The following is a 12,972-nucleotide window of genomic DNA, read 5'->3' as shown; positions in this document are numbered from 1 at the left end:
ACTCGGAATCTGTAGGAGGGCGGGGCGTTCTCTCGCGAGATTTGGAGCCGGCGGCCGTGGAGGGGCGTGTTCTCGCGAGAGCGGCGCGCGGCCGGTACCGCCCCCGCCGCACGGCGCCCCCTGGCGGGCATGGGACGCGCCGGCCTCCCCTGACGCCGCCATTTGACATCGGTCGGGGCCGGTCCGGGTGCACCCCCGGCGCGGCCGGAGCCCCGGGCATGAGTGAGTTCCGTGGAGGGGTTCGGGGACACGGCGGGGGCTGCCGCTGTGGCCGCCGCCGGGCGATCGGGAGCGCGGGCAGACTAGCGTTGGGACGCCCCACGGCCGGGGCGCCCTGAGGGGCGTGAAGGAGGACGGCACCCCTTGCCCCCGCCTCTGACCCGCGGGCCGCGGCGGGCCGGGGACCCCTCACGTGTCTCGGCTCGCGCCTGTGTCACGACAGGCCCCGGTGTCGCCCCTCAGCGTTGCCGCGGCGCCGCGTTTTGGGGGCAGGAGGCGACGCTCCCCGCGGTGACACCCCCGGGACGCCGCTGTCACACCGGGAGGGGACACCCCCGGATCTGTCACGCCGGGAGTGCGGCGGTGACACCCCCGGGACCTTTGCACCAGCGTAAATTGCTTGGAATTCCTTGGAAATTGCATTCTGTCTCAGCGCTGCCAAACTGGTCTCCGTGGTAACAGAACCCACAAGCTGTGGGAAAAGGTGGCTTCCAGTAAGGATAAAAAAAAGAAAGAGGCGGAAAGTTAGGAGAAGGCGGTGGTCGCACAGATATCTTTATTCTTTGCTGTTCTTTTCTGGTGTTTAATTTGGTAATGCAAGCCATTAGCAAATAGCAGGAAGTGACAGTGTGTAGTAGGAGTGTTGCTGGGGTGACTTAGGGCTCTGATACCTGTTGACAAGTTTGCAGTAACGAGCATCTGTGCAACTGGGCATCTCTGCTAGGGCAGGGCTCAGGAATCATTAACTTCAGCTCCCGTAGTCATAAAAAATAATAATACATGATAAGAATTTGCTTAAATCAATTATATTAATGATTAATTGGAGTTTTTTCCACCCTCTAAATGTCCAGTCTAACTCACAGATTTAGCTCAGTTTCAGGATCAGGCAAAGGTTTTGTTTTTCACAGGCAGCCAGAGAACATTTTAAGATTCAATGATTAGGACCAGTGTCTGGCATACCGAAAGGTATCCTAGCCATGATTTGGAGCCAGTGTGAATGACCATGATACAAACAGTGATTCTGCTTTTTGAGGTACACATGCTGCCTGAAAACTGGAGCTTGGCCCTGGCCTGATAGGGGACAATGACTGCGGAATTTTTTGGGCTGTATTCTACACATCTTTCCCATTCTACACATCATTCCCTCTGAAAAGAAACATCAGTGCCTTTGCCACAAACAAACTTCCTTTTTCCTTACATAGTTGGTCTGGGGCAAAAATGAGAAAGTGCATCTATTAAACATACACTGTTTAAAAATGCATGTGGATGCAGACAAATTATCAGAGGTGTTAAGTGCATTGTAGTCTGAATGCCAAATGTATTCCCAGCTCATGTAGAGGCCTCAGAGGCTCTGTTTATACTGGCCAGAGAATTCCTGGACAGTGAGCTGAATTAAAGGCTGCTCTTCAGCAGCAACATGGATCTCACTAAATCAATTTCTGCAGCAGTTCAGCCAGTTAGTGGGGAAGGTCATCTTTTGTCTGGGGTATTTCTGTAGGAGTCTGACTGGAGGGAGGAGCAAGGAAAGCAGATCTCTAAAAACAGTGCAGTGTGCTTCCTTTCCATGTCATATTTGAAAGAGCTCCAAGTACTAAGTCAGGGTGAATAAATTAACCACCTGTGATAGCCCAGCAGTCTGCTGGGGGCCTGGCTATCTCAAATACATCAAATGGAAAGGCAAACGTTATCTCACAAACGGGAAACCTGCACATGCCAAAATGCTGATGCTTTTGATAGCCCACGAATCCCAGAAAACACAGGTAAAATGTCTAGTGTTTGAAATATCCTTCCTTCTGCTGCTGGGATAGGAGCGAAAGGTCAGTTGAGGCATACCTGAGGATTTCTTGAAGTTGGGCTTAAGATCCTGGGCTATGATTTGTAAAAGTGCCTGAGAAAGTTAAAAAATCAACCTGAAGTGATTTTTTTTTTTAATGTAGCTGAGGAAAGATGCTTACAAAAATCTTTACTTTTGCAAATAGCCTGGCTAAGAAATGGATTTAATAGATTCTTTCAGTACCTTAGAACATTTCCTAAACCAAATATTAAGCCTGCTGTCAACAAAGCCCATAAATCTTGTAAACCTCTATTGCTGCTGCTTGATTGCTGAAGACTGTTAAGGAGTTTAAATAGATTTCCTTTTCAGTAGACTAAGTCCAAGGTTCCTTAAAAGAAAATAGCACAGACTGAAAATCTTGGTCTTGAAACTTAACTCACCAATCATGAATATGAAAAAATGCAGTGTACAGGCCAGTACTGTTTGCAATAGACACGAGCATTTTGCAAGTTTGGCAGTTCTGGCAATCTGTAATTCCTGTGAACAAGTGCTGCAGGTAGATGGACAGTGTTTTAAGAGCGCAGTTGCTTCTTTTCATTAGATGAGTTGCTGCCTTTTCTGTGCTTTGAAAATGTCACAGTTCCATTCCATGCAGCGATGTTTGTGTTCAGTTGTAGACATGAACAAAACACGAGCCTTTTGTCTTCTGAACTTTTCCCTGAGCAATTTTCTCTACTCTGTCAGTTTGAGCTGCTCCTTTTCTGCTGATTTAAGTCAGCAGAATCTTCCAGGCCACTATAATCCTTCAGCATTCTTTTTTGTGCTGGATTTATACCTCAGTTATCCTGAAGTATATTTGTTAGGAGGGCACATTAAAAAAAAAAGTAGCGTTAAAAATTAATAAGTTCATGTTACACTCTTTTACTTTCTGTATCACTCTGCCAGAAGCATGGGCAGGTGCTGCCCAGCTTTGCTCTGCTCAGTGCCCTGCCTCTGGCTGGTCATGCCCCATGCAGCTGTGCTGTGCTGTGCAGAGGTGCTGTGGTGCCAACGCTGCCTTTGTCATGTTCAGAAATGAGTTGCACCATCGAGAAGGCGCTGGCGGACGCGAAGGCACTGGTGGAGCGGCTGAGGGAGCACGACAGCGCGGCCGAGGCGCTCATCGAACAGACCACGGCACTCAACAAGCGGGTGGAAGCCATGAAACAGGTGTGCTCTCCAGCCCTGCCTGCTCCTGGCAACGGCAGCACTTACATCCTCTGGGGGCTTCTGGGCCGCATGGAACGAGTGTAGTGTTGGGTTAATCCTGTAATGCAGACTTGGTGTTTTTAGTAGAGGTGTGGCTCTCATCTAAAAATAGCTTGTTTATATAGTTTGAGACTGTGAAAACATTTTCACAGTTACTCCAGTTTAAATAGTGGAAACAAGCATTTATTTGAAGAATGCTGGTAGAAATGGGCTTGGTATCTTACAAACCACTCTGTGGTGTCTCTTGGTTTGCTCTCCAATGCAATACTACACAATTTTATTAATTTCAGCATGCCCATTTAATCATACAGAGGCTCTGACATGTTTTCTTCTGTACAGAATACTTTGTCCTTTAACTGTCTCCTTTTGCTTCCAAAATTGCCTCTTGGGCTTTTTTGTGCTCACTTCTATTCTGATGTTGAGCTGCTCAAGGCATGTTGTTAGATGGAGTGTCACTTTCACAAGACAACTCCTGGGAAACTTAAAGGTGTCTTGTATCTTTCCATATGGGAGTCCATCCTGTCATTTTAATGAACCCAAGATATGTTAATGGGCCTATAAAATTGTAACACCCTGCATGCAATTCAACCCTGTAAAACTAGACATGCAGAGGCTTCATGGCTTCACATCAAAAGTATTACATATCCCCATCTGTTGGAAGTCAGGATCCATTGACTCGGGCCCAAGTGACTTGCACCCACAAAGCCTTGTGGTTTAAGGTTTTGGGAAGCCACAGTAAATGTCAGGAGGTTAATACCTCATGGTTTGTCTTTACCACATCTCTATGAGTTTTAAATTACCTCATGGTGAGCTTGGCCTGCATTAACTGAAGGTTAAATAGCATCCACTATGCACATCTAAGGTGATCTTTTTTGTCTCTAAAGGACAGGATGCCTGCAACATCTTCTGGTATGCATGTTTGATATTATTATTTAAAAACAAGCATTGTCTTCCTGGTTACAGACTGTGAGTGACAGTAGAACTGGTGCTTTGTGACCTGCTGAGTAATACCTGCCTTTGGTTAATCAAATATGCTGTACCTTGTTGCTTTGTTTTTGTGATAACCAGTACCAGGAAGAAATCCAAGAGCTCAATGAAGTAGCAAGACATCGCCCTCGATCTACTCTAGTGATGGGTATCCAGCAGGAGAACAGACAGATTAGGGAATTGCAACAGGAAAACAAAGGTAAAATATGAATATTCTATCTTTTCAAGCTCCAGCCTGTATAACTGGAAATAGTGAGACTTTTACCACTGATCTTTTTTCAAAACAGAGCTGTAGAAGAAATTTTTTATTCTAATTTCAATTTGTCAGTTTAACTGATCGAAATTTAATTCAAGAGTCCTAAAGTCCAACCTCTGGGACTGATAAAGAAAAAGAGAGATTTGGGAAAAATTACTTTTTTTGTTCCTACCTAATGTCCAGCACAAGTGAGGAGATAAATAGAACTTTATTCTGCAATATAGGGATCTTTTTGGAGACGTGTCCAGCGACTGCTGAAAATAATAGCAACAGTCAGGACAAGTTATGGTGTAAGTAAAGAAGTATAATTCCTTCTGGAATTCTCTACACTGGGAATGCACTCTTCCTCCAAGAAAGTCTTAGGTATTCTAACAGTTCCACTTAGCAAAGGATTCGGTCATCTCAGTTTGGATGAATCTTGCTTTATTTAGGGGGTTATTTATCATTTGACTCAGTATATTTTGATCAGAAGCATTTTCAGCTCTAGTTTTACTAAGCTGCAGATTGAGACAGATCTGTGAACTCCTTTCTGCCTTTTGTACAGTGTGGCTTGTAATGGCTGTGGTAAAGCTGCTCAGCCACACTCCAGATGGCTTTTGTCAGCCACAGGGACTGAACACGAAGTCACACTAGCAAAAGACTATTTGTTACTGACCAGGAATTGTCAGGCTGATCACCATCAAAGCCATTTGCAGAGCCTGTGTAGATTTCACGGTGCAGGGAGTGGGGACACTGAATTACAGGCTCATTTGGGTTTTCTCAAGCTGAAATCCTTGTGCATTTTAATTTGGTTCTCTGTGTTAAACTCTTCAGTGCATTTTAAATTCTGTTGGCAGAACTGCGCACATCTCTCGAAGAGCACCAGTCAGCTCTGGAACTCATCATGAGCAAGTACAGAGAACAGATGTTCAGGTTGCTTATGGCGAGCAAAAAGGATGATCCAAGTATAATAATGAAGTTAAAAGAGCAACATTCCAAGGTAATAACTTCATTGAGGGCTTTTGCTTTGTGTTTTAGTTAACCTTAGCTTGTAGTGAATCAATTCAAAGCTCACTTCAGGTCATTTTTTATGCTATTGTACTACTAATGAGTCTAATTTTTATAATCCACGCCATGCAACACAATCAGGAAACTATCAGTTGAGTGAGTCAACGTTACCAGCTTCTCATTTATTAAAACTTTAAACAGGTAGCATTTCATTACTGCATTTGTTTAATTTTCTTTTGTTTCACTTCAGTCTTTAGGGCAACTGCCCTGTAACACTGCCAGAGATTAGTAATAGTCAGAATTTTAGACTAGCTTTGATTTATGCTTGTGACAGCAAAAAATCATTAATAAACCTGTGCTTAGGGAAAGTACGGGGAACAAGTTTTTTAAATTCAATATTTAAAAATTTTTTACTAAATATTGTAAATAAATCTTAAAAATTAAAAGTCCTTTTGATTATTAATTAACTGGATGAAGCAGGAAACACAAGTATATGTTCAGTTATTCAATAGTCAAAAGGATTTCTAAATTTTGGGGGAATTCATTATTCTGGGCCACTAACAGATCTAAACAGGAGCTTTTTAGCAAGATATTACATTTCATTGAAAATGTAACATAATCATTAGAGCAATGCAGATGTGTAGACAAACAAGTTCTAAGTGTTTAATAATCTTTCCCCTCAGCTAATTTAAGTTTGCAAAGCAAACTTAGGGTCTGCTTACTGGGAAAACAGAATTGAAGAATTTGATTCTTTCTTGCCTCCTTGCAGCATCCTATGGGTGTAATTATTGCCAATGGTATGAAAAAATATTATTGGATTAGAAGTGTATCTTTAACACAAAATCTTGGAAAACAACATAAAGATCATTTTCAACAGAAGTTAGCTGAGAATATGGTATAGCACCTGCTCCAGCTTCAGGAGAACCAACACAAGAGGGTAAAATGAAATCCATCCTGAAATGGACTGTGATCATTTAGGAGAACTTCAATGGAAAGGAGGAAAAAACCAAAAAAGATAAAATAACATCTCACAATGTAATTGGAGCAGAAGATTTAGGCTTCTACATTTTCATTAAACCTGTTCCTTCATGAATGCTTGAGGAAAAAGATTTATCACCCTTATCCTGACACAAGGATTTCTGGAATTTCATTATTTATTCTCTAGCTCAAGCTTCATATTCAGAAGATTGAACAATGTTGAAACACTTTTTAAATACCTCTCTCTTGTTAAGTGAAAAATCCATTATACCCAAGGAATTAAGCTCCCTCTTCCCAGTAATGCTATTTTCCTGAGTGCCAGCTGTTATTTTAGTGCCTGTTTACAGATTATTACAAGAGCATTGATTGCTGCAGATGAAGAAGCACCTCCTTTAAATAGAACAGCAGTCTTCTGTTAGTGTTGTATGCAAGAGAAAAATGTGTGTTGGTAGTAGTGACCCTGATCTAAGCGTGCTGTTTGAGTTTGCTCAGCTGAAACAAGGCCCTCAAATGGGTGTGGCCCCTTTTTGGTTTTATCTCTTTAGAGAGAAAAAACCCAATGTGTACATGTCCTGGTTCAGGGCAAATTTAGGAGAGAACCCCCAAAGGGGCTCCTCTAGGAAAGCAGATTCAATCAGCCCCTGCCCCCAACCGGTCCAGGAGTAAAATACCTCCTTGGAGAAAAGTGGAAAAAACCTGTTTATTAAACAATAAAACCTAAACAATATTAAACAGTAAAACCCCTTGCTGCTCCAAAAGAGATGACAGACCCAGAAAGTCCCCTCCCCGGGTTGCAGTTCAGCTCACTCAGTCTCTTATCAGTCCCTCCAGTGCTGGAAATGTCGCGGGCCAGGCCCAGCCCGGTGGGCCAGAGGTGCAAGCTGCCGGTGCTCCTCTGGATGTCCAGTCCAGAGCAGGTTTAAACAGGTTCAAAGAAAAGGGAAAAAGGAAAAAAAAAACACAGTCCAGGGAACTTCTTTGCCTCAGCTAGCTAAACTAACCAAAAGCAAAGGAGAGCTCTGTCCCGCTGTCTGTCCATCCGCAGACAACTCAGTCCAGGAGCCCGAATGTGGTGGAGTGAGTGCAGTGTCTGAAAACAAACTGCACGCTTCTTCTCTCTCCCCTTCAGTCTCTGGAACAAGTCTTAAAGGTGCAAAACTTTTTATTCAGCATAAACAGAACAGACGATTGGGGATAAAAGCATCATATAGTCTAGGGCAGTACAAAAGAGAGGTACACAGAGGCTTTCACTGTCAGTGCACTCTTTGGTTTTCTTCATGTGTCTTCCAGAGCAGAGCCTTCCAGTTTGGTGTTAGGGTCTGACCTAACATCAGTGACCTTGGAGCAGGCCTGAAGTTGTATTGATCCAGAGCCCACATGAGCTGTGAAAGCAGGAAGCAGGGAGGACAGCAGTATATCTGAAACCCGCAGCTCCTGCCCAGTCCTTCTCAGAGGTGCATCCTTGCCTGACCACAGCTTCCTGTCAAGCTAAATTTGGGAGTTCTTTAAAAAAAATTTTCACATCATCACCTGCACTAGAAACAGAAGAAAATAAAGATTTACAGCAAGTTCTTCCCTGCCCCCTCACATTGAGAGTGGGCATTTAACAACTGCTAAATTATAGCTTGGGCAGTTGGAATGGCAGAGGGGAAAGGGCTGATGTTTATTTCAGTAAAGGGTATTTGTTTTGGTCAGATAAGTTTATGATTCCAGCTGAGACAGTTCTTTGTGGTAGTTTAGAGGCAAGCTGATCATCTGCCAGCTGTGTAGATCTCCCATCAAATTAATAATTTAAAGGTGGGATTTTGCTTTAGTCTCTACTGTCCTTCATTTCAGCCCTCCTGTCTTGCTTTTCCTGATACTAGCCAATAAATATTGTGGATTTTGTCCAAAGGCCAGGTCAGGCACAACTAGACTGGCATCACGGCAGAGTTGGAATAAAAGACAAGTTGAAAAATGAAAGCTGTTGGAAATACCTTTAAACTGTTTGGCTTAACTGAGCAGCAGTGATTGCCAGAGGGGCACAGGCTTCTCACAGAGCATTACAGGGAAAGGCAGCAGTGACCCTTATCCTGAACCTCTGAAGTCCAGAGCCCAAATAAGCTGGAATTGGAGGTGGAGTCAAGCAAAAGTATCTAAAATAGAGAGTGGAGGACAGGTTTGAGTTTTGTAGTATATGATATAGTAAGGATGACCACTGCACCTGCTCTTTTTTAGAGAAAAATGCCTGTCCATGGTACTGGAGATCTGGTTTCCAACACCTGGAAAGAATGTGGCTTTGCCTGCTGTTCTCACAGGAGTGGAGCAGTTTTGCATATGCAAAATAACACACATCAGTTCCTGCTGCACAGGAGGGCCTGGTCAGGGCAGGCACAGCACCATCTTGTTGCCATTTTGAAGGCAGGGCACAGCTGGTTAAGCTTCTATCAGATTCCACTGTGAGGCAAACCAGGTTTATTTGAATAAACAGGACCACTGTGGCTGCCCACACTGTAAAGTTAGAGAGAATTTCTTTTCCAAAATTGAGGTCTGTGATAAAAAATGTGACAGCAGCTAAACCACATTTAATGCTTTGCTTTTCTAATAATGCACAAAACATATCACTAAGATATTACTAAATATTGTATCTCAGGAGCTGCAAGTGCATGTGGACCAAATTACAGAGATGGCAGCGGTGATGAGAAAAGCCATTGAGGTGGATGAAAGGCACGGCTGCAAAGAGCAGGAGCGCATCACCCAGCTCGAGGTGAGGAGAAAGCTGCAGAGGCGCAGATATTAAAGGGAGTAAAGATCCTTCCAGGTGTTTTATGGAGTTACTGTCCCAGTCACTCACTGCTGTTGTGTTACCCTTACCTTGCTGGAGCAGGGGAAGCACCACTACAGCCTAATCTCAAGGAGGGGGTGCTTAAAGCCCATCCAAGAGAGAAGGAGGGTCAGAAACTCATGAGCTCCCTTGGAGAAGATGGCACAGCACTGATTTCAAGTCAGTGTTTTACTTCTCATGCATTAGTTTGGAGTAGAGGGGAGACTTTACCTGATTGCTTTCTGGAGTTCTATTAATGTATTTTTCACTCTCTGGTTTTAGCAAGAAAACAAAGGCTTGAGAGAAATTCTTCAAATCACTAGAGAATCGTTTCTGAACCTCAAGAAAGACGATGCATCAGAGAGCACGTCCCTGTCAGGATTAGTGACAAGCAGTGATCTGAGCCTGAGGAAAAGCTAAGGACTCTGGGAATCAGCAAGCTTCAGTTGCACACTTAAACCAATGGAGCATCAGGGGGCACTGGTCAAGCACTTGTTACTGAATAGGGCACCAGCAGAGAGAGAATACATCCAACTCCAGCTCAGTGGCTTTTATACTGTGGAACATAAATTCAGCTGGTGTTCTGCAATACCCTCAGTGACAGATTGATTGCCATAGATCTAACCTCAGTAAGAAATGGATTAATGCACTTGCTGAATTGCAAATTCTTTTTATATGAACTTGTTTTACAGATAAAAGGTGAGATTTCAAGTAATTTATATAAATTATTGCTCATACAAAGTTCAGTGCAACTCTTAGATAATAAAGGTAAGATTTCAAGTCTGATCTCTGCCTTAGAAAGTAGTAACTTACGAATATGCTCTGTGCATGATCCGCATAGCATTTTTTCCTTTTGTTTTGGTTTTAATAACTTCTCGTTTTGCGACAAATCTCTTTGATGGGAGGGGCACACAGGCAGCATAAAATTTAAGGATTTCTGTCATTTAGCCTTGAGGTATCTCTTTAAAATACAAGGCCAGTTTTTAAATGTAAAGAATGCTGTCAGTCAATAGTTTGGAGTTTTTAAATGATACAAGATTCTTTCAAATATGTTCACTGAATTGTATTGAGAACATGGAAAGAGCTGTTCCTGCTTTGTTGTTCTCAGGAGCACAGGCAGCAATACAATTCTGCCTCAGCTTTTACCTTTCAGAGGGGAAATCCAGCTCACTTCTCTGTCAGTAAGAAGCCATACGAGTCCCGTGTGTCCCTTCTCCAGTTGCCTGCCCAAACTTCCTGAGTGAGGAATGGCAACTGGAAAGCACAAAAGCAGTGGCAGCAGAAAGGAGGGATGGAGGAAGAAGCTTCATGGCAGAGTTGGCAGCCTGCAATTAATAGTCTTAATTTTCCTTTCTCCAGTGCTAACTAGTCATCAAGAAGGTTTTAAAGTGAGTTAAGCAGAGTGAAAGCGTTCAGCTACAGAAAACTGTGGAGCTGCAGCTGCCACCCACAGTTGCACATTCTGGCTGTTCAAGAACCCACCAAGCAACATGAGCTGAGCTATCCTGAAATCAACCACCACTTAGTCAAGTTTGATTTTCAGTCACAGCAACACAGAAGGAACTAAGCACCCAACACTTCGAGGCATGCCAGCTTCAATGCAGCTTCCTGTGCTCCAGCACAGCTTCCCTGAGCTCAAGATAAATGCTCCACAGGCCTAAGGGAGAGCTTTCAGTGACATTGAACTGACTTAGGAGCAGCTCAGTACCTTTGTTCTGTCTCTCTGTTGCTGCTCCTTCCTGTGGTGCTTTTAAGAAGGAAATAAGTGAAAAGGAGCATTAGCAGGCAGTAAGTGCTGGTTTTCAGTGAACTAAGACACATGCTGATGGGACAGGTAAATCAGGCCTCCACATTCTCACAGCCTGCTTTAGAAATGGAAAAGCTGCTGCTTCTCTGCAGAGCACCTTGGCTTCTTGACAGGCTTAGGAACCCACTGAGGACATTCACATGCATGGAAAAAAGTTACGGCCATTTCCAGACTTGTGAAATAGCCGTGGGGAAATTCTGGGGGAACATTTGAGCTCAAGCACAAAATATTCTTGTCTGCTTTTATATTACCTGTAAAGCTTCGCTGGTGCTTCTCTAATCTAGATTTTGCATTTCTGCCATGGCTTGCAAGCTGCTGACTTATCAGAAGCAACATCTTTTTTCACTGGAGTGTTCTGTTGTTGCAGACCTACAAGGAATTTTGAGTTCAGTTGTTGAAGTTCTTGTTTCTAGAAGCATCTTTTCGCCATGCGCTGGTGTCAAGAGGCATTTCTATCCATTTAATGCTGAATTCAGCTTCATGGCTGACTTCTGGTTTGGCTTCCAAATACAGAAGAGGGTTGTTGGTCTCTGGCAGTACTTTGAGGTTGCTCTATTACAAAATAATGCTTGATTAGTGTTTATTTTTGTAAATTTAAAAAAAAGTGACTTAATTTATCTACTCCTAGTCTTCACATTTGATACGTCTCCCCTTTCATTCCCCTACCCGATCACTTTAGGATTTTAAAGAGCCTTCACAGTGTGTGGAGTGACTATTTTTCATTGCATACCTGTTATTTTTGTAATGCAGATGGCTTGAAAAGGATTTATGGCTAGAATTGTGTACTGTACAGTAAACTTATTTTATCAATAAAGTTGACTGAAAACATGGATGTGTCCATGACTAAAGCAAGGTACTTGCTCTGAGATGAGCCTTGTTGGCAAGACAAGATAAGAAGGTAACCAAAACTGTTCTGTGTGGCAGCTGTTCAGCTGAGGCTCGTATGTACAACTAAAAGCTTCGAACAGCTTTGACTTTTTCACAAGCACATGGGATTAGAAGATTGTTAAAATACAGAACTAATGACACTGTTTTCATGCAGTATTATGTGTACTGGGATCCCTGTGTAAATGCCCAGCGGCTTAGGGAGTTTCCTTAAGCTCCTTTTCTGGTTAAAAGGGGAAATTTCAAGTCTTCTGTTGGAATGTAAAACTTGAACTTGTTTTTTTTTTGAGAGCCTGGAGTCTGAGTGTCTGAGGCACGACCGGCCGTCATTTTGGCCAGGAGAGCACTGTGATGCTGCTCACAGCATGAGGGCAGAGGGAAGGTGAGACCTTAAAGCTCCTCCTGTGCTACCTCCTGTCATGGGCAGGGACACCTTCCACTATCTCAGGCTGCTCCAAGCCCTGACCAACCTGGCCTTGGACGCTGCCTGGGATAGGGCAGCCACAGCTTCTCTGCACAAGTGTTTTGTAATTGTTATCAGTTCTTCTGTGACAAATCAGTTGCACATATCTGTTATCCAGCCAAGCTGACAAAAGAGCACAAGTCAGCTAAATGAAGGTTGTAGTAGATGCTGTGTGCAAAACTACATCAAGTCATTCCTTTGCTTCTGGACCATTCAGCATAAGTGGGGCTGAACAGGAACTGTATGGGAGGAGAGACGGAGTTCCTGCTGCCTGCAACCACCTTCCTGTGCCCAGACATTGGGAGCCAGTGTGGCCCTTGTATCAGGGAGTATCCTTATTTCCCACGTTCAGAAAACACTCACCTGACAACTGTCTTAACCAACTGCTCAGCAAGGAGGGAAACACTTTGTCACTGCAGTCTGGGAAGAAGCATGTGCTGGCAGCACTCCTCAGGCACCAGCCGGAATACAGGCACAGGGGAAACCCACAAACTCCAGCTGCAGTCTCGTTCCATTTCCCAAGGTGAAGGTTTACTTTTTTGAAGAATGGCAGACAGTGACTTCT

At 43.6% G+C, this 12,972-nt stretch overlaps 1 protein-coding gene across 2 annotated transcripts; it reads left to right on the top strand.

Moving 5' to 3' along the window:
- The first annotated feature begins 99 nt into the window (after positions 1 to 99).
- Positions 100 to 11,826, top strand: FGFR1OP2 (FGFR1 oncogene partner 2). Of its 2 annotated transcripts, none has more exons than XM_084206248.1 (6): positions 100 to 222; positions 3,066 to 3,202; positions 4,310 to 4,427; positions 5,321 to 5,463; positions 9,082 to 9,195; positions 9,535 to 11,826. In XM_084206248.1, exons 1-6 carry the CDS (start codon positions 219 to 221, stop codon positions 9,670 to 9,672), a joined length of 654 nt encoding a protein of 217 aa, XP_084062374.1. In that variant the 5' UTR covers positions 100 to 218; the 3' UTR covers positions 9,673 to 11,826. The 2 variants fall into 2 exon arrangements, with proteins under 2 accessions (XP_084062374.1, XP_084062375.1); XM_084206249.1 differs by having other exon boundaries at positions 181 to 222; positions 3,028 to 3,202.
- Positions 11,827 to 12,972: the final 1,146 nt, after the last annotated feature.

This window comes from Fringilla coelebs, assembly GCF_963513975.1.
Source record: "Fringilla coelebs genome assembly, chromosome: 5".
NCBI classification, from domain to species: domain Eukaryota; kingdom Metazoa; phylum Chordata; class Aves; order Passeriformes; family Fringillidae; genus Fringilla; species Fringilla coelebs.
This window is presented reverse-complemented; position numbering and strand designations above follow the sequence as displayed.